General features: G+C 36.3%; 10 protein-coding genes across 10 annotated transcripts; 6 read left to right on the top strand and 4 right to left on the bottom strand.

The window, feature by feature from the left end:
* Window positions 1-1,839: 1,839 nt before the first annotated feature.
* EV154DRAFT_558006 (uncharacterized protein) lies at window positions 1,840-4,387 on the top strand (the record flags this gene model as incomplete). Its single annotated transcript, XM_051605470.1, has 5 exons — window positions 1,840-2,211; window positions 2,284-2,916; window positions 2,978-3,028; window positions 3,084-3,776; window positions 3,848-4,387. 5 exons carry the CDS (start codon window positions 1,840-1,842, stop codon window positions 4,385-4,387), a joined length of 2,289 nt encoding a protein of 762 aa, XP_051463209.1.
* Window positions 4,388-4,518: 131 nt separating this feature from the next.
* EV154DRAFT_490850 (cold-shock' DNA-binding domain-containing protein) lies at window positions 4,519-5,315 on the top strand. Its single transcript, XM_051599471.1, has 5 exons — window positions 4,519-4,745; window positions 4,801-4,859; window positions 4,924-4,932; window positions 5,005-5,117; window positions 5,171-5,315. Exons 1-5 carry the CDS (start codon window positions 4,619-4,621, stop codon window positions 5,277-5,279), a joined length of 417 nt encoding a protein of 138 aa, XP_051463208.1. The 5' UTR covers window positions 4,519-4,618; the 3' UTR covers window positions 5,280-5,315.
* Window positions 5,316-5,765: 450 nt separating this feature from the next.
* Window positions 5,766-7,033, bottom strand: EV154DRAFT_490845 (uncharacterized protein). Its single transcript, XM_051599470.1, has one exon. It carries the CDS (start codon window positions 6,626-6,628, stop codon window positions 5,933-5,935), a length of 696 nt encoding a protein of 231 aa, XP_051463207.1. The 5' UTR covers window positions 6,629-7,033; the 3' UTR covers window positions 5,766-5,932.
* A 188-nt stretch (window positions 7,034-7,221) lies between these two features.
* Window positions 7,222-8,036, top strand: EV154DRAFT_490844 (Tim17/Tim22/Tim23/Pmp24 family-domain-containing protein). Its single transcript, XM_051599469.1, has one exon. It carries the CDS (start codon window positions 7,309-7,311, stop codon window positions 7,963-7,965), a length of 657 nt encoding a protein of 218 aa, XP_051463206.1. The 5' UTR covers window positions 7,222-7,308; the 3' UTR covers window positions 7,966-8,036.
* EV154DRAFT_584961 (DHHC palmitoyltransferase-domain-containing protein) lies at window positions 7,990-9,499 on the bottom strand (the record flags this gene model as incomplete). The annotated part of the gene is made up of 4 exons (XM_051606749.1): window positions 7,990-8,599; window positions 8,668-8,859; window positions 8,929-9,194; window positions 9,283-9,499. Coding segments are annotated over 4 exons (1,209 nt in total), but the record flags the coding sequence as incomplete, so codon positions are not given.
* Window positions 9,500-9,553: 54 nt separating this feature from the next.
* EV154DRAFT_490838 (uncharacterized protein) lies at window positions 9,554-10,826 on the bottom strand. Its single transcript, XM_051599468.1, has 5 exons — window positions 10,432-10,826; window positions 10,281-10,371; window positions 10,166-10,222; window positions 9,815-10,097; window positions 9,554-9,756 (listed from the first exon to the last, which is right to left on the bottom strand). The coding sequence occupies exons 1-4, from the start codon at window positions 10,434-10,436 to the stop codon at window positions 9,894-9,896; spliced, it is 357 nt and encodes a 118-aa protein (XP_051463204.1). The 5' UTR covers window positions 10,437-10,826; the 3' UTR covers window positions 9,554-9,756; window positions 9,815-9,893.
* A 217-nt stretch (window positions 10,827-11,043) lies between these two features.
* On the bottom strand, window positions 11,044-11,880 carry EV154DRAFT_558000 (putative magnesium-dependent phosphatase P8B7.31; the record flags this gene model as incomplete). Its single annotated transcript, XM_051605469.1, has 5 exons — window positions 11,044-11,374; window positions 11,440-11,550; window positions 11,611-11,656; window positions 11,708-11,724; window positions 11,789-11,880. The coding sequence occupies 5 exons, from the start codon at window positions 11,878-11,880 to the stop codon at window positions 11,044-11,046; spliced, it is 597 nt and encodes a 198-aa protein (XP_051463203.1).
* Window positions 11,881-13,243: 1,363 nt separating this feature from the next.
* On the top strand, window positions 13,244-14,476 carry EV154DRAFT_490826 (soluble NSF attachment protein). The gene is made up of 4 exons (XM_051599467.1): window positions 13,244-13,444; window positions 13,497-13,622; window positions 13,716-13,896; window positions 13,967-14,476. The coding sequence occupies exons 1-4, from the start codon at window positions 13,300-13,302 to the stop codon at window positions 14,370-14,372; spliced, it is 858 nt and encodes a 285-aa protein (XP_051463202.1). The 5' UTR covers window positions 13,244-13,299; the 3' UTR covers window positions 14,373-14,476.
* Window positions 14,477-15,757: 1,281 nt separating this feature from the next.
* EV154DRAFT_173659 (mitochondrial carrier domain-containing protein) lies at window positions 15,758-17,425 on the top strand. Its single transcript, XM_051594211.1, has 4 exons — window positions 15,758-16,194; window positions 16,262-16,273; window positions 16,397-16,504; window positions 16,557-17,425. The coding sequence occupies exons 1-4, from the start codon at window positions 16,180-16,182 to the stop codon at window positions 17,247-17,249; spliced, it is 828 nt and encodes a 275-aa protein (XP_051463201.1). The 5' UTR covers window positions 15,758-16,179; the 3' UTR covers window positions 17,250-17,425.
* On the top strand, window positions 17,426-19,059 carry EV154DRAFT_541366 (major facilitator superfamily domain-containing protein; the record flags this gene model as incomplete). The annotated part of the gene is made up of 5 exons (XM_051604482.1): window positions 17,426-17,579; window positions 17,656-18,121; window positions 18,186-18,481; window positions 18,534-18,917; window positions 19,045-19,059. The coding sequence occupies exons 1-5, from the start codon at window positions 17,451-17,453 to the stop codon at window positions 19,057-19,059; spliced, it is 1,290 nt and encodes a 429-aa protein (XP_051463200.1). The 5' UTR covers window positions 17,426-17,450.
* Window positions 19,060-20,371: the final 1,312 nt, after the last annotated feature.

Below are 20,371 nucleotides of genomic sequence, written 5' to 3'. Positions count from 1 at the left end.
CCTTTCTCTGTTAATGTCAATCTTGTGGGACGAGGGAAAGTAATGGTATTTTGTTCTGCTTTGGTTTTATATTAGCGTGAGGGACATTCTCTGTTAATATCTAACTAGTAGGAAAGGGTGTAAAGTAGTTTCAAAATATCATTACTTTAGGTTGCATGTTATCGTGAGGGCCTTTCTCTGTTAATGTCAATCTTGTGGGACGAGGGAAAGTAATGGTATTTTGTTCTGCTTTGGTTTTATATTAGCGTGAGGGCCATTCTCTGTTAATATTTAACTAGTAGGAAAGGGTGTAAAGTAGTTTCAAAATATCATTACTTTAGGTTGCATGTTATCGTGAGGGCCTTTCTCTGTTAATGTCAATCTTGTGGGACGAGGGAAAGTAATGGTATTTTGTTCTGCTTTGGTTTTATATTAGCGTGAGGGCCATTCTCTGTTAATATTTAACTAGTAGGAAAGGGTGTAAAGTAGTTTCAAAATATCATTACTTTAGGTTGCATGTTAGCGTGAGGGCCTTTCTCTGTTAATGTCAATCTTGTGGGACGAGGGAAAGTAATGGTATTTTGTTCTGCTTTGGTTTTATATTAGCGTGAGGGCCATTCTCTGTTAATATTTAACTAGTAGGAAAGGGTGTAAAGTAGTTTCAAAATATCATTACTTTAGGTTGCATGTTAGCGTGAGGGCCTTTCTCTGTTAATGTCAATCTTGTGGGACGAGGGAAAGTAATGGTATTTTGTTCTGCTTTGGTTTTATGTTAGCGTGAGGGACATTCTCTGTTAATATCTAACTAGTAGGTAAGGGTGTAAAGTATTTGATGTTAGCGTTGGTGCTATGCCTGCTACTGTTATCTTACTTTAAAAGTTTGTCCTTTCTGGCGTTGCACTTATTTTAGGATAAACGGTTGAATAATTTATATCACAGAGCTTTGTATGCTTGTATGAATATATTGGGATATTTTGGAGAGCTAGCCAACTATGTGGCGCGTCTACTTTTCAAGTGTTTGATCTGGAAGCTTACTGTGCATGAAACTCCTTTATTGCAGCCAGTTCATCAAGATAATGTTGTCTGAATCCGCTTAAACTACTTTTTATACATATTCATACGCCCTTTAATAAAGCAAACGTGCATCAATATGCGCTCTGATGCCTCTACTTAATATACATCACTTGACTTGGGGTTGTTTTGCCCAAAATCTATCAACACATTAGAGCCCAAATATGTGAGTGGATATAATTTTGCTCAAAGCAGTAATCATCTGTTTGGATACTTTCTTCTGGTTTATTAACCTTTCAAAAGTGCTATCCTGTTAACGTATTTTTTTTTAAAAAAAAATAAGCCATTCAACTTATCACTGATAATACCTCTGTTAACTCAAGGACATGGATACGATGATAGACTAAGACGTTTATGTTAACTGTTTGTCAGGCAGTTAAATTTCTTTTATCTGCAATAATCGTCTGAGAGAGTCAACATGTATTTCATATATCCGGAAGATGGTGCCTCGTCCCAAACTGGGCAATGTGCACGTTAGTACAACCATTGGTAAATTTCTGAATTTGTCTTCCCAAAGCTTTGATCTGAACCCGATCAAAACCTCTGATGCATTTTAAAAAGCAAGTCGATAAAAGAGCAAAATTGTGCAACAGCTTGAAGCAGTTAGACGCGAATGTCCCCAAAAGGCTTGTAGCCAGTTTGGGCGATCTGTGCCTGGCTGTAAAAAAAAAAAAGTCCGTGGAACCATCTTTTTTCGGCTATTAAAAAAACTTCATTTACATCATGTTAATTTCTTCTTTTTAACCCTTTTTTAGAGCCTTTTTTTATTAAAGAAAAAAAAAAAGGAGAATGAACCAAGATTGTCTGCCCGAGACAAAAGCTATACCCCACAACACAGAAGAATCAGCGAGTATAAACACGCACAATGCAACACTTATTCCTCAAACCAATGTGTCTTCGCTTGGCGATCCACCGAAACAAGTCAATGACAAGAAGGTTTCAGAGGGAGAAAGTACAATATTACCACTTGTTAAATATAAAAGGAACTACACCGACCAAAATGTCATTAAAGAAGGACTCGTATTATGCACTCGTACAGCGAAATGGTTCACAAAGAAAAAGTCTACCATGAGAGAAGTGCAATTACGAAAGACGAGGTTGCGATGGAGACAGTTTAAAGCGGTTTTAAAACCCAACCGAATTGAGTTATACCATGTGACAGTAAGTCTACAAAAAGATGTAATTTTATTTAATTGTGATCTATGTATTAAACCTTTATATGAAAAAGCATAGACAATTATTATATCGGCGCAAAGATTAGCGCATGTGATTCATTTAAACAATCAATACCCTTATAGAAAAGTCAGACTCTCATTAATATCTGCCCATGATTATATTTGGTGCTTAGAATTTTCGCATTATGAAACAAAGACCTTCATATCCTATCATTTCCAATCTTCCTCGTTATCTGAAGCGCGAGATTGGTACATGGCCGTGTACCGTGTATTACCTTGTGTCACTTCATGCAAAATGCCTATTCCTCCCTCAATCGATATATTTGTCATGGTTCAAACAGAAACACATCAACAAATCGAAATAAGAATACCTCTCGATATGATCTCGGAAATGGAGGGAAATGATGGTCAATTCAACATACGAATCTCAGACATAAAACCCGTGATATTAACTCTTTTTAAGAAGAATGGCGTGTTCAGAATGATCGATGGAAACCGACTCGACGTTTCTTCTACCGTCAAAGATTTTAGACTGTGCTGGAGAGGCATTTCAACAGAAAAGCCTGAGAAAAAAGGTGATGCTTCTGCTTCAGATTCAACCGCGATGTCATTCCAAACACCAATCACAGGGGATTCAGTAGAGTGGATTGGTGATCACGAAGAGTTGGTTGGACCTCAATTGATTGAACAGGTGAGATTATGGATACAGACGTACTATGTGTATCATGACTAAACCGTTTAAACCGTTTTAGCAACATCGACTCGAGCTAAGAATATGTGAACCAGAAAGTCAATCCACAAAGGTTTGTATTCTAATTACTCTTTTTCTATCACGTTTAATGACACGTTTTTTTGTAGGATACGACCACAGTGACGTACGACGGATTATTGTTCCATAAGAAATGGTACACATCAACCACGCTTTCAGGGAGAAAGCAGAAATGTAAAAATATCCCTTATTATGTGGTACTTTACGGGCACCATTTATTCCTGCTCGACAAATCATATTACTACTTTTACAAACGACAGCAGCATCAGCTCATGGAAAAAAAGAAGAATTCCAATCGATATATGAACATTGAAACAAATAAACGCAATCATAATTGGTTTTCAGCGACCACAGGCGGGATACATCTACAACAGCAAAAAATATTTTATAACAAAAAGAAGAAGAAGGAATGGCAATATGTAAACTATTCTACACCTAATTTGACCCCGTCTTCCACGGCCGTCGTGAATAACTCATCAGTTATTGACCCTACATCAGCACCTTACCCTGATTTATTAATTAATGCTAAATACCTTATCAATCTAAGCTCAATAGCCAACATACAACCGATGATACAAGAGGACGCAACATCTAACGTATTCCAAATTCATATTAAAGATCAGGCTGATATTTTGTACTACGAAGCACCAAATACACAAATCATGCTGGAATGGGTAGCTTTGATTAACACCAAATTAAAAATGGATCCTGGATCTCTTTTGGGTCATTATAGTGGATTCAAAGCCTATCAGTCTCAACCAGAGAATGTAAAGGATATTCTGGTAAAAAAACAATCTTTAAAGAAATAAGAATTGATTGAAAGGCAAGATACTAACGAAATAGCTGAATGAAGCAATCTGGATTACTGTATGTCAAGCAAGATTATAAGCGATCATTTGAACCTCAATACTGCGTCTTGATGAAAAACCAAGACGGAGGAGGGTTAGTGATGTTTGATACTGTGAAAAGTAAGAAACAATGGTGGTGTCACCTGAATATCAATGACGATCATTACCAACAACGCCAGTCACTTGGTGTGTATGAACGACGACGTCAATTATTTCAACCTGAGAACGCTTACGTGTATTCCGGAGATGAATGTATTCTTGATAAATTAGTGACGAAGCGACAAGCGCGCAATATTGAGCCTTCGAGATATTATAAGGATGGAGAAATCCCGGGAGGATACAAGACATCGGAATGCGTGTTTGTTATATGGCAGATTGCGAAACGACACTTTGTTCCAAACTTTCGGGAGTATTTATCCTTGTTAAAACTTGGCCATCGTCTAGGAAACCGAGGCTCATGCTGGGTATTCAAAGCAAGAAGTAGACAAGAAAGGGATGAATGGCTTTGGGCCCTACATCAGGAATTCGGCGTATTAAAACTCTAGTCTATTTATTTCAATGTTTGGACAATAAACACAAGACCACTTTTTTATTCCCAACTGTTTTGAGGCGTTTGTTTCACCTCTCTAGATAAAAAATTCATAAACAAATTTATCTTTTTTATCTTTTTTCCTTTGTTTTTGAGAGAGTACTTTGTAAATAGACTATTATTTAGATTTTTTTTTTTTTTAATACCAGACTTTTTTTGTTTTTTGTTTTTTTTTTACAACAAAGCAATGTCAACTATGGAAACAAAAACATTCCCCGAATCTCGTCACAAAGGACATGTAAAGTTCTTCAACTCAATAAAAGGATACGGGTTTATTTTACCAGATACTCCACAAGACGGAGACGGTACAGAAGGTAACCTATTGTCCTTCCCAATCCACGATTCATGCTGATAAAATGAAAAATATAGAGGTATTTGTTCATCATACTGCCATACAGAATAGCGGGGGCTTCAAGAGCTTAGCAGAGGTAAGTCGTCTTTCAAACAACAACGGTTCCGAGTTAAATTAATCCATTGGAGCCGTTGCTTTAGGGGGAGGAGGTAATAAATTATATTCTAAAGAAAATTCAAATACACTATGTCATCGTTATTCATTTATTTTTTGTTTGTTAGGTCGAATATGATCTAGTGCAAGGACCAAAAGGGATGCAAGCTTCAAATGTGACTGGACCCGATGGATCATCTGTTCGAGGAGATCCGGGAACGCATCGTCAGCAATATACAAGGTGAACATTACCATTCAATGTGTATTGAAGACTGCTAACAGATTAAATCGTAGTAGTAATAATATTAGTAACAATAATAATGGATATCATAATAATAGAGGTGGACCATATAATGGAGGTAATAAAAGACTTTTAGAAGAGATACAATTGACTCATCTTTAATCCAATTTTATGTAGGGTACATGGTGGATCCCTATAGTTCTTCTTTTGGATATGGAATACCAGCAGGATATCCGTTTATGGGGCAACCAATGTACGGAGGAGGACCGTACGGAGGACAACCTACTATACCTCCTCCTTTTCAGCAATACGGATATGTACCTCCCACACCCAATAGTACCAGCACCCCCATGATGGATCCTGGTTTGTCGCCTCGTCACGGTTATGCCATGCCAATCTATCCAAATTATCCTCCTCCTTATGAGAACCTGTCTCCACGTCAACAAAAAAGTTCTTTAACGCCTCCTATTGGCAAGGATGAATCATCTTTTATAACCTGAAAAATAAAAAGGATATAAAAAAAAAATATAGTCGTCGTCATGCAACATGCGTGGCGCAAGAGGCCAATGACAACACATAACGATAGTGTTACAGGCTAAAAATAAAATAAAAAGACATTGTTCTTTTTGTGTAACAGCTTATAATTATGCCAAGAGAGGGATAGGGTATATAAATTGGATAAAGTGTGTGGTTAATGATTAATTAATGGGTTATTTTTGTGTATAATACAAATTTGGGGTATGCATCCTCCCCCCCCCCCCCTTTTTTTATTTATTTATTTATTTTTGGGTTATATGTACAAGATGTAAAAACAGCTAGATGAATTGTGCTGTATTGTAATAATAATACGGCTGTTGCGGTTGGTAGTAAGGCATATGGTAAAATGTGGGTGTTAAATATCTCTGATAAACAATCTGGTTTTTTTTTATTGGAGAGGTGACTGTATGAGGTGTTGTTTTTTTCTCTAATAAGGTGCCTAATGGTACATCGTCCTCTTCATCCTCTACTGCTACTGGAATGGTTACCTTGGTAACCCTAGTATGCAGAGTAACGGGATCAATTTTTTTCTGTTGCTTGAACTGCTGGGGTTGCAACAAAATAAGCATTTTTCGTAAATGAATTGTTTCCGAAAGAGGTAATGTATTTTGTCGGAGTTTTTGATAGGTTGCGCGATACAAGGACCATTGATGAGAGGCATCTTTGGGCCCGTCAATGGGAGGAGGATTGGGTATATACATGGCACGGCGATTTAAGCTTTTCTGCTTGTTAAATTGATCGATAATGAATTCTTTTTTTAGAGCATCTATTGTTCCCTCTTCTTCTTCTTTTTCATCGTCATCATCATCCTTAGCAACAATTGAGGTGGACCTTCTCTTCTTGTTGGGAGGCGAAATCAAGTGTAACATCTTGGACCACTTTGAAAAGCTAGCATCGGACACCTTGTGCTCTACTACTACTGCTGCTGTGCTTCGAAATGGAGGTCGTTTTGTCTTTCCATTCATGATTGTCATTTATGAAAAGTAGTGGGAAATAGTGAAAGAGAAAGAAGGAATTAGGTTTTCTTCCTTTTTATATTAAATTGTTATAAGCCCCCCCCCCTCTTCCCAAAGGCTAGAACCCTATTCTGGGTTTCTGAGGGCAGACCCAAACCTTCCAAAGGTACCAGCAGCAACAGCAAACAGAGAAAATCAACCGCCTTTAGTACCGATTCCGGGTCTGGACAAAGATCAATTTATTCACAACTTGCCTTTTTTAGGTCTGATTTGGATCCGACAGCCCCTCTCTGCAGATAAACTATTTTACACGTGTATCAAGGGGGATAACTTCATTTTTTTTGTCACTGAAAGAGTAAAGTTTTTCTTGCTTATTACCGGCTTCACAGCAAAAAAAAAAAAAAAAAAAAAAAAAAAAAAAAAGCTCGAATAAAATTGTCTTGGATGGAATTGCTATTTGAATTCTTCTTTCTTTCTATAAATACAAGTGTTTATTTTTAAACCTTCCGTTTTGTAAATTTTTAATATTTCGGTTTTTACTGCCTTTGCTCAGGTATAAAAAAGTGATGTAAACGTCATGAGTGTGTAACCCTAAAATTTAGCCAGTTGAGTTTTTTCCCAAAAAAAAATAAAAAAAAAAAATAACCCTTTCTTTTTTATACACCCACCCCCGCAAAAAATTTAAAAAATAGTACAAAATGGGCATCTTTGGTATGGGATCTAGCAACACAACAGAGACAGTGGATGCTGATGAGTTGTATTCACCCAGTGGTCAAACCTCGTTCGAGACCGATAACACAACTTCCTTTGGACTCGACGATTCAGGCTATGAAAAGATGCCTGATTTCATGTCCACTATTTCTTTGGACGCCAACAGACTTCAACCCATGTCACTTCAAGGTCTTGACTTTTTACAAGTGGAAGATAGCGGTCCAGTTGGATCTTCTTCTGGTTTTGCTCCTTCTCGTGGTTGGTCTGACGATCTTTGTTATGGAACAGGTAGTACTTATTTGGCAGGTTTGACACTTGGTGGTGCCTACGGTATGATGGAGGGTTTAAGAAAGAGTCAAGGTGCTACCAAAGTGCGTCTTAACACCACTTTAAACTCCATTACTCGTAGAGGTCCTGGTGTTGGTAATGCCGTGGGTGTCATTGCCATGATGTACAACGGTACCAATTCTTTGATCGATTACACAAGAGGTACTCATGATGTCTTTAGCAGTTTAGCTGCTGGTGCCATTTCAGGTGCTATCTTCAAATGTACTGCTGGTGCTCGTGCTGCAGGTATCTCTGCTGCTGTTTGTGCTGGTGTAGCAGGTGCTTGGTCAGTTTTGGTTGATGTTATGACTGGATAAAAACAAATAGATTATACATATTAAAAAATATACAACAACAACGACACTTTATATATATATATATACAAATACTCTCTCTTTTTTATTATTATTATGATTGTCAATCTTCTTTGGAGGAAGGAATCTTTTTTCTTGTGGTAAAACTGGATAATGGTATAGTATCGTCATCATCAGAATCATCGCCTGATGATATATCTCTATGATTACTTGGTCTTCTATATTGGTTGGTGGGTTGATCATCATAATAAGTTCCAGATAGATCATACAGGTTATTGTTCACCAACTTTCGCATCCCTTCCTCTTCATCATCTAATGAATATTCATTTTCACTGTCTGTCACAAAACTACCGGAATCATAATATCCTTCCGATTCCTCGACAATTGCATTAGGATCTTCTCTTAGCAACTGTTGCTTTTCTTGTTGACGTTTATACTTGGATGAGAAAATCGATGGTCTTAAATCATCAGGATCCCTGGGTGGCCAATAAAAGGGCAAGCGGGGATCTGTACCATGAATGACAGGAAATGACAGCCCATCTCCTTGCATCTGTTTTGGCCATAACCACAATAACGGTTTGGGACCCAACACGTTGCAAATATTTTGATACAGTCCAATATCGAATGGGTATTGCACCTATTTATATACACTTGTTTTAAAATAACCTCCTAATGATTATCCTTTTTTTTCCCTGTATGCTTTACCGGTAAAATCTTGCCACGTTTTATAAGTGTCTCTACTTTACCTCGTTCCCATGCTTCAATATTGGTCTGGTTTCTGGACATGCAATATAATTGGTATACCGTTAAAACACCCACACAAAATACCACAATAAAAGCCAGGATGAAATTCAACACCATAAACACAACTTGTGTCATACTGGGTTCAGCGTCGTACTATACCATCGGAGCCCATTATTAATCAAATAAGGAATCTTGTTTTTCTTTAACTTTTTTTTTTCTTACCTGGAAATGTCGGATTGCGCTTAAAATATAGCGCACTCTTGCTACCAACAACACCAAGACGTAAATACAAGCAGTATTAGCAAATATAATGAAACGAACAAAATGACCATAATTATTATGGCCCACACAATTATTTATCCAAGGACAATGGTGATCCATCTTTAACACACAGCGTTTACAGTAGCGACAATGATGACTTCTGGGAGGTTTATAAACCGCACATGATTTGCAAAATCGAGGGCCTGTAACCCCCTCAGAGGCAACTTCTTTGATAGGTGCGATTAAAGAAGAAGGCGGTTCCTGTTTAAATTTGTATTTAGTACTTTCTTTTTGATTCGTGCTCAAGACAAAGACTATTTACCCAGTAAGCGGGAATTTTTCCTGGATCCGTTGTCACTGCCAAGTAATAATTGTAGAACACCATGCCCACCAAGGCATTTAAGGGTAACAAAGTCATCGCACTTTCCCATGTCCACCATCCATACGCAGGCAAAAATAGAAAGAGCTGTGAGGAATAAGCAATGAAGGAAATGAGAAGAATCACACCCACGACAAATACTTTGCCAGGAATGAATTCCAACATTTCTAAATATTAAAAAATGAAAAGCTAAAATAATCAATATATGAAAAAAAGTAACTATTTATAACTCAAGGAGTTACCCGCCTACTGGGTTTAAATTCGTTGGAAGCTTTTTTGGGCTGTTGCCTTACCGTGTGTACATTTTTGTACCTGCACCTAGTGAAATAAATCCTGCATTCCTGCCATACTCTTTACTGACATTGTACATCTTACTCCGAGTTGTTTGATCTATCACCATTATTTATATCCTACAAATTGGTTACTCACATCCTGATCATGCAATGAAAAACTCTCACAAAAACCCACTTTATTCTCTAAATCAGCGTATTGAACAATAAAATATCCTCATCCCCGCATAATGTTGATTTTTATTTGAAAGATGGAATTATAAAGAATCGTCGTCAGGGAGCTTTGGATTCGAACCAAGAACGCCTTTTGCAAGCGGTGCACCGTAATAGATAAGAAAAAACAAGAATACAATGATCGACACATAAAAGCATAGTTGTCTTTGATGACGTTTCGAGACCATACGGTTCATTCGACCAAAGGAATTACTAAGACTACTTCCTAATCCACCAAATTGATTATGCTAATAGGAATTATGTAAATATATGAGAGAGTCTTCCACTAATTTTTGTTTTTCTTTTTTTTTTTTACCGACTCATCCAACAGCCTATCTTGATCTGTGACATCTTGATGAATGTCAATGGTAATCTATAATCCCTCGACTGTGTTAATGCGTAAACTTTGCAAGTCGTTTAATTATAGTTACATTTTTGATGGCCGAAATCTTGGAACTGAGGTCGTTGAGTCTTACATCGTTTTGTTGTTCAAACACATAACCGTTATTTTTGGAACTTGAACTAACCAATATTTTTAAAATTTAAACAAGGCTACTTCTTTTAAAATAGAATCGGGAATACCTCATTTGTCTTTTGTATAAATACAGTTGGAGATTTTGTGTTTGAAAAATACTAAAATAAAACAAAAAAAAAAAAGGGTGAACCACGAATAAAAAAGATTTTTTGAATTTGCTTTGCGCTTACCTTTGGCTTATTGCTATTCTCTGCTCAAAAAACTTAATATATCTATACCTCAGCTCCTATTGGTCGATCGAAACTGACTATCGCTACATAGGAAGCGCTGTCATAGTTATAACGTTTGGTAAAAACAAAAAATAGAAAACTGGCTCTCTCGTTGTTGCAGACAGAATTTCCCTGACGTTTTTTTTTTTTTTTTTTTTTTTTTTTACTACATATCCCAATGATACAAATGGCGACTCTTTAATAAACATACAATGTTTTGACCCGTTGTTCCATAGAAACCAAATAAATCACCCAATACTTATTCAACAACTTTAGAGAATTCAAACCAAATGAAAGCTGATATATCTGGCGTCCATGGCGGTTCTTCGTGCACTATCAATTGACATGAACAATTACTATTTTTTTTCATTTTGACCCAGTTCTGCATAGATACACTATTTATTGATAGATCGGTTTTATAATAAAGAGATGCACATTCTAATATATTTCTTATCCCTTTGGTTTGAAAAAGTCCTTGACAGATGATTGCCTTACACCAGAATTTGTAGCATAATCTTGCAATGCATTTTCAAATTGAAACGGAGTTATGCCTGTTTGGGTATTGACTTTATAGAAATGCACACCTAATTTGGTCACCTCTCGATTTCGATGTTCATCATCAAAAAATATCATTTCATGGCAATCGATGCCTGATTTCTCTGCTAGACTTTTAAAATGTTTCAATTTACTACCAGGATAGATCTCAAAATAATCAATGTTTTCAAACAGCGTTGTGTGACCAAGCTCAGGAATCCGCAGTAATCCTAACGCCTTCATGGCCCTTATTTATGAAGTGTAAGCATTTGTTTATAAGATCTAATCCCATAAAAAAATCTTAATGCTTACCAATTGGGTGTCTGTGTTCTTGAAGCAATTCCAATTTTGGTATCTGGAAATGATTTGATTAGAGCAATGATGGCTGCAGAATGAGGAAATAAACCTAAAGACTCTCCGCAGCTAAACGAAAAAAATGTCAACTCTTTTACGCTACTAAAATTATGTCACACCAACACTCACGGATTAACAATGCAGTTCGATCCTTCCTCATAGACATAAGGTGGTCCTATAATAAATTGTTAAATAAGAATATATCATTGGTCTTTTTGTGCCGTACCATTAGTGCAATCGATCCTATAATAAAAAAAAAATTGTTTAAAACAAAAAAGGAAAGGAACTAATGCCGCAATGAGGTTACCAAGTTGGCCATAACGTATAATCGAGATCAAACACAATGAGTTTGGGAAATGATGCTGGTTGAGTTTTCAGCTTCCAGACTGATTTTGTCATGTCTAATGAACTGTGGAGGGAAGAACGAGAAAGAAAAAAATCCATACATTGTTCTGTATCCGGTCTTTTTCCTCCTCCAATCATATTTTACGACAACCAGAGGAGCTTTTATTTTCTTCCTTTAACAAAATTACCTAGATGCCTTTATTTCAACTGCCCATATTGGCTCAAACTTTGCGTTCAACAAGCTGTTAAGACACAGTGTTACTCTTGGCATTAGTGTAAATAAACTGTAAAAGATTTCCCTATAAGATCCTCTTAATATCTAAGGATCATAGTATTCGTGAACAATGCAATAATGTAGATATTCGTTGTAGGCAAAAGTTCCAAGTCCAGTGTAATTATTTTAATCGCTTATTTGTAATGAAATAAGTCTTATTTATCATCTGATTTTTGGATTGGCTTTTCTCGTCAGACATCTCCATTTGCTTTGATATGTAATCTATGCGTTTCACTTGATCTATCATGGTAAGTTAACTGATTTAATACACTTGTTGAAAAACCACAGGAAACGGCGTCCAGCCATCAAATAAAGCTACATAATTAATATAAATTACTATGCAAAAGCCTGTGCCAAATACCGTGCCAATATTTAGTTCAGACAACCAAAGATATGTTAGATCATATAATTATACCGATAGTCGCGATAGAGCAAGTAAAATGATCTAAATATACACAAATATGATTTGTAGAACATGCTGAATGAACATTCTTGCTACAGAGTTTGGATCAAACCATAAATAATCGGTGTTATCCAGTGTAGGCATACAAAAGCAATGAAAAAAGACCTAATCCTTGAAGCCAGTGAATAATGATTACTTTTTTGTTTGGTCCTTCCTTCTATTTTCGTTGTTGAAACATAAAAAGTTGAATCTACTGGACTAAAGTGCTGTTAAGTTTGTATTTCAGAGTTGCTTCTTTGTTGTTAAAACCTTCTTTTTTTTTTTTTAGACGGCGATATGTTTTTATCCTTGGTTGTAGTGGTGGTCACTTGACAGGCAATGTCATGCTCAAGTATGATGCTGGTACAAGTGCCCTTTAAAGCAGATAGGACACCCACATAGTCGATATTTCTGCCTTGTAGCATGTTTAATCCTACCTTTTAGGCAAGGTTAAATTGTAACAAAGGCAAAGTCAGGGATAGATATTGGAAGATTGTACTGAGTTGACATATTATGTACTGTTATGTTCTTAAAACTGATAAATTAAATAAATATATGTCGTGGTTGTTTGTTTGATTTGTTTCATTCATGTCTGTCTTAAAAAAAATATGCTTGTTAATGATAAATTTGAACACCCCCGGGCCGCATTAAAGATGTGGGAGGGGGACCAGCGCTAAAATAAAATATGTGCAAGCGCATGACGCATAGATTTTTTTCTTTCTTTTTTTTTTTTTTCTCCTTTTTAAACTCTTTCATAATGTCTGAACATCAGGCACAAGACTTACTTTTACAGGCAGAAAAAAAATTAAATAGCTGGACATGGTTTAATTCAACAAACAAACAAGAGGATGCTGCTGAAATATATGAAAAGGCTGGAAATACTTTTAAATTAGCTCAACGATGTTAGTTAAAAGAAAAAGAAAAAAATCGCTTTGTTTTAACCCACAGATGTAGGGAAAGATGCTGGCAATGCGTATGTAAAAGCAGCTGAACTGTACAAGACAACGCCTGATTTACATTATGAATCGTCCAAGTCCTTTGAGAATGCTGCAAAGTGTCTGAAACGAATTGATGCAGAAGGTAAATAAACCTTTTTTTATTTTTCCTCAGTGTGTATGTGTACACACACGCGCTTGTCAGGTTATCCGAATTTAGTATTTATTTATCTGGTAGCTGCAATCGATGCCTTGAAAAATGCAATCATGATAGACAAAGAGACTTCGAATTTTAGAAATGCGGCAAAGCATCACCAAGAAATTGCTGAAATATACGAAAGCGATATAATAGATTTGAATGGAGCCAAAGAGAATTGGGAAGAGGCATCAAATTTATACATGGCAGACGATTCTCCCGCGTAAGCTCTTTAATTATTAATATTTTTTAAGATTGTTTGTGCTGACTCTTTTTTTATTATTATTCATTAGCATGATTAATAAATGTCTGCTCAAAGTAGCTCATTTTGCTGCTCAATTAGAACAATACCAAGTCGCCATAAATAATTTTGAGAGGGTAGCAACAGAGTCGGTGGATAATCAATTAACAAAATGGTCGATAAAGGAGTACTTTTTAAAGGCGGGGTTGTGTTCAATGTGTATAGGGGACACCGTAAAAAGTCACCAGTTGCTAGGTAAATACTGTGCCATGGATTTATCCTTTGAAAATACCCGAGAATACCAGTTTTTGTTAGGCATTTTGGGTTGTATCGAAAATAATGATCAGGACTTATTTAGTCAAAAGGTCTATGAATTTGATCAGTTGACCAAACTTGATAACTGGAAAATCAGTATATTATTAAAGATTAAAAAGTCCATGGATATGTCGCTACTGTAACTTTTTTTTTCCTTTCATACAATAAAGAATCTCTCTCTGAGTGCTATTGTACACTTATTCTTGCATAAAAAATAAATGATTGTGTGACTATAAGTCTACCAGATCCCACCTGACCCAAAGTCCGCTTGTTAAACACCTGTTTTTAGAATTGATCGACACAGCTAGATATTCTATCATTTTTCGGCAGGAATTACTGTTGTATGTATCTTGAATGACATCATTTCTTTTTGTAACAAATACTTATCTACATGCTGAAAAGACCACCAACAGGTACTAACTAGAACTATTAGAGATAACAAGTCTAATGTAAGAATGATGTTTCATATCAATCGAATCAGAATACGCGATCGTGCGTATGATATGCACTTGAGCGATACAGTAATACCCTTTTATATAAATATATGTATATATGGTTAGTCGACATAGATACCATCAATGTTGGATGAGACTAGTTTTACATTAATGTAAACAAAAACCTTCCAGAAACATGGTCCCACAAAGACACTAGTTGATACTAAGGAGAGGGGGTTGTGTGCACATTGCATCAACAATAATAGGGGTAGTCAATAAAATTGATGAAGCAATCTTACTTAAATACTTCTTGCCCTTTTTTTTTGTACGAAGAAAAGTCATAAATATCGTGAAAAGGTTGGTTAATTTCAGATATCGCTTATAAAAATACCTCTCGATGAAAAAGATAATAGATATCCCAATTTTTGTGTTACAGTGCAAGAAAAAATTGAAGTTGAACATACATACTACTGGAATACTATCCTTTTCCCTTTTCCAGCCCCACCCCACCCCCCTGGCATACCCGCCACTTCCCGGCAAAGAAACTGTTCTTTCCACGATGGATATCATGTTGCCGGAAACGTTGATATTCAATGGTAAGGGAAAAAATTGAGATCTAGTGGGCTCATGGAATCTTGGACCATTACAAGCAGGCCAGAATAATCCAAGTGAAGGTGACGGATTCGACGTGATAAACCGTCATCAACGTGTGTAAAGCTGCTGAACTCCAGCACAATAACAAGATGTTGTCAGTCATACATGATGATGAAGACAGAGAAGACTGCGGGAACAGATGCTGCTTGTCAAAGGATTATCTGTTTCATTAATAATAAAAAGTAATTGGCCGTTTATTTCTCTCAATATTTGATGATTATGTAGAAAAAAGCAGAGCAAGCATTGTTACGACTGGGTCGTCTCTCGTTTTTAAGTACACGGAACAATTTTATTTTATTTTGAGAGCCCATCTGCATCAAGGATACTCCACTTGTGGCTATCAATCATTCACTATAAAAACCTGATTGGTGGATTATTTTTCTTTTTTATTTCGAACTGACGACCCCTCTCAGTCTGGACAATCACCTCTTCTTTTCATACCCCAGTTTCACATTTAGCACAATAAGTGAGCAGCTGTATTTCTTTTTTGTAAATTTTGTTCGTTAGAAATTTTTTTAAAAAAAAATTCACTTGTTTTAAAAACGATGTGCAGAGTGCAGCACATTTGTGCAGCAATGTTGTTTGTTGTTGTCCTCTTTTTTTTCTTCAACTGGGTTTAAACAAATAGCGATTGGTAATTCCCATTGTAACGCTCGTCCCCCAAGAAGACTAAAATGCTAGACTGACTGCTTTTAATAACAATAATTGGGCCTGGGCTTTGCGAGCAGAGAGAGGAAGCTCTATTCATTTTTTTTTGTTATTTTATATTTGTAACTGTTCGAATGGGTAAGATGAATGAGAGGGGGTCAATGTAAAAAAAAAAAGAGGCTGATTCGAAACCTGTAAATAGCTGAAAGCTTCAATGACTTTGTTGCAGGTAATGTCAAAAAGAACAGAACAAAAAGACGGGTTAGTAACATAAAAAGCCCCTTTTTATATTTAAGGTTGGATTGGAGGTGCAGCAGGAATCATAGTTGGCAGTCCATTGGATGTCTTAAAGGTAGAATAGGACAAGAAAGAAGAAGAAAAGGATACATGTTTTAAAGAAAACAGAACTTTTTTTTTTTGATTATCTGTAGGCACGTTTACAGGCACCTATCACTACTAAAAATGACTTGATTGGAACAGGTTTAAATAGCCGAATAGGATCATGGCAAACATTGAGGAATATGATACAAACAGAGGGGGTAGAGAAACACAGAAAAAAAAAAGTTGGATGCATGACTTATCTTCTTGTAGCTAGGTTCTATGTTTAAAGGTGTGCTATCTCCAGTTATTGGATTAGCAGGTTTAAATGCACTATTATTCGTTTCTTATGGTTCCATCCTGAGATATCTGGAACCTAATCAAGAACAACAACCCACACTGTTACAAGTCTATTTAGCCGGCGCCGGAGCAGGTGTTGCCTGTTTTTTCTTCTCAACTCCCACAGATCTAATCAAAATTAAGGCACAAATGGCCAAATCCTCTAAAAGCTCTTTCCAAGTCAGTAAAGAGATATACTTACAAAACGGATTAAAAGGGTTTTATCAAGGCGGTGTAATTACAATGATACGAGATGCACCAAGTTATGGTATTTATTTTTGGGCATATGAAGGCATGAAACGAGTATTAGAAGTGGAGTCCGGTGATAGTGCATGGAAACTCCTGTTGGCAGGAGGTATGGCAGGAACAGTCTCTTGGGCATCAATCTATCCTATCGATGTAGTCAAATCACGTCTTCAAATGCAGCAAAAACACCAACCTCATGAATCAAGCAGATTGCTCATTGATCGTCCTTATGCATCTATCAAAGACTGTGTCGTGCGGTCCTATAAATCAGAAGGCCCATCTGTCTTCTTTAGAGGTCTCTGGCCAACTTTACTGAGAGGCTTTCCTGTAAACGCCGTTACGTTCTATATCTATGAAATTGTCATGGATTTTTTGAAATAATGCTTTCTTTGTTGTTTTATTTTTTTATTTATTTAGTAATAACACCTTTTTAGTCGTAGTATACGCTTGCGTGAATCGTCCCCTTAAGAAACTCCTGACCCCCGCTTTGAACATACATATATAAATGACACTGATGATTTTCAGTACCTTTTTTTTTTTTCGGTGGCAAATCATCCCTTTTATTATTTTTTATTTTTATATATGACATCAATAAGTGTGCCTGAATCATGTTCACAGATTAATTCAGTCAAGAAGAGGCCAATCTTCTTTAAGTTCAGAGCAAGCAAAGTGTTTGTATTCTGGACAGCTGCTGTGGGCCTGTTTACAAGTGTATGTTACATTATGACGCTATTACACAACATGCTAATGCATTAATAATGATAATAATAATAATAATAAAAATTAGACCTTTGTTCATTCGATATTGTTTCCGCTCTCGCCCTTTATTGTGGCTCGTATTAGAAATCTGGATAAAGGGGATTGGACAGACCACGCAAAATCCACGGCAATCACAGATAATATCGAGTTAACCTCGAGAGATACCGGTGTTTTAGTCTCACTTTATGCAGTAGGATTATTAGCTGGCTCACCCATCTTTGGATGGTTAGGCGACCGAATCAAACAAAGAAGATTACCCATGCTGTTAGGTACGAGTGCTTCCATGGCAGCGAATTTATTATTTATGCTCAGCACCACCTATCCCATGCTATTGGTCGCTCGATTTTTACAAGGCGTCTCTAATGCATGCGTGTGGACAATGTGTTTATGCTTGATTGCGGATAATTGGCCCCGAGAGCAATTAGGTGCACAAATGGGAAAACTTGTGGGGTTTTATCCATTAGGCATGATGGTGGGATTACCCGCTGGTGGATGTAAGTAGAAGCATTAAAAACTTTCAATATCTTCCCTTCTAATCTTTTTTTATATCCTTTTTAGTACTCTATAGTGAGTTAGGTCACGAAGCTCCATTTATTGCATCCATGATACTAAGTGCAATTGATTTCGTAATGCGACTTGTCATCATCGAACGTTCCAGTGCTCCAGCAGAATGGTTTGAAGAAGATAATGATGTCGAAAAAGTTATCACAATAACAGACTGCTCTGCTGAAGAAAAATCGAGTGATAATACAGATAATCATCAAGTAACTTGGCTTCAGCTCCTAAGACAGCCTCGTTTAATTGTGTCTCTTGCCTTAACTGCTATTGTAGCCACTGTCATGAGTGCATTTGAGGTAAAAAATAAATAAATACAATAGTCACTCGTATACTAACCTAATGAATTAGCCCACTCTATCATTAAGATTAGCACAAGAATGGGGCTTTAATGCGGCAGGGTGTAGTCTCATTGTCCTAGCGTATATGGTGCCTTCTATAATTGCAAGTATTCTCTGTGGTAAACTTTGTGACAGATATGGTACAAAAATTGTAGCTTTGGTCTCTTTATTATTGGCTACACCCTCATGTCTGTTAATTGGTGTCCCCAGCAGTAATCATGGATCCTTTTGGCCTCTTATACCTATCTTAATAATGGGCGGTGTGACAATTGCTGGGTGTCAAGCGCCTGTATTTCCTGAAATTGCCAAAGTGGTCGATAAAGAAAATAGAGGTAGCAGTAACTCATCCGATGGACTGGCCAGAAGCTATTCGCTTTTTAATGCAGCATATGGTGTAGGCATGTGTGTAGGCCCTCTGATGGCAGGTTACCTGTATGCTAGTATTGGGTTTTTTTGGTTGTGTACTATCCTGAGTACCTTTTTCTTCTGCTTTATTCCATTTGCTTATTTCTATATCGGAGATGGTAGAAAACTAATTGTAAAAAATAACAATTACGCCCCACCAAAAGTAAATACCATACAAGAAGAATCTAATTTATCGTGTATTACTGTAGCTGTATCTGATTTTAGTAACAAAAATTAGTATAATGACAATTGTAAAGTGTATAATAAACATTAAAAAATCATTTTAAAATATATGTTGATAAGCAAGAACTTGTCTAAGTCAGGATGGTATTATCAAATTACTTACAGCAAATTATAAGCTTAAGTACTCCGCACTTTTTTGTTGCCCCCTTTCATAAACCCGTGCCGTCGTGACAAATGAAACATCCTTGAGGGTTTGACTGAATTCAAGTTGTTCCCAAAAACGAACGACACTCAATATCATTTGATCTTCTGCACTACAAGTCCCAAAAAGTATCAGTATTTTTTTTGGGTTCATAAAGTTGTAATCAAAGTAATCGAGGTGGTTTTGTAGGTTCGATGAAGGGTCCTAGGGGACAATATCTAAATTCCTTTAAAACGGATACAAACGGTTTCCTATTTCCTAAAACCTATTTAAATATGTTTAAGCATGTGAAAAACTTTTTCTAGCAAAAAAAAATCGATCGAGGTCGATTTCGAAATTCGAAAAGTGTCTACATGGAACACATATATGTGAAAAACATGAAAAAATTTGCTTAAATTTATACCTTTTTAAAAAACTGACGTCACTTTTTGACGTTCAGCCAATGAAATTCGCCAAAAATATTAAAGATATCCGCTGGCTACATAAACCTCTCTCATATATAGCAATGGTAATACCATATTAGCCAGTTAAGGGCAGACTATTTTTATACGATCAATGTTTCTGATAGACGCAACTATGAAGCTTTGTAATGCATTTTTTGGTATATTTGATCATCTTACATAATATGATGCCACAAATGTATAATGTTAAAGAAGTAAAAAGCTGACTCGATCAACCAGACCAGAGATACAAGTTGATCATCTTTTCTATATACTGCATAGGTACGATGGGTTTTCGAACTTAAATTTTTAAAATAAGTATTATAGATATGGACATTTCACTAAGGGAGTGTTTTCCAGCTTCAATGTTAAATAAACAAATATATACTGACTGACTTGATATGATTGATTGAAATGAGTGTATGTGTGTAATTTCTCCTTGGTGTTATCAAAATTGACAGATTAAGCATAACTAAAAATATAGGGTCATAAAGTGCTAGACTATGGAGAATTTGGTTATAAAATAAGACAATAATTTCACTCATTACTTTCAGTATGTTATTTTATAGTGAATGCAAATAATTTTAAATAAATCATTCCTCAATGCTATTCTAACAT

This window comes from Mucor mucedo, assembly GCF_025094135.1.
Source record: "Mucor mucedo strain NRRL 3635 chromosome Unknown EV154scaffold_3, whole genome shotgun sequence".
Taxonomy (NCBI): Eukaryota; Fungi; Mucoromycota; class Mucoromycetes; order Mucorales; family Mucoraceae; genus Mucor; species Mucor mucedo.
The sequence above is the reverse complement of the archived record's forward strand: the minus strand, read 5'-3'. Positions and strand labels throughout refer to the sequence as shown.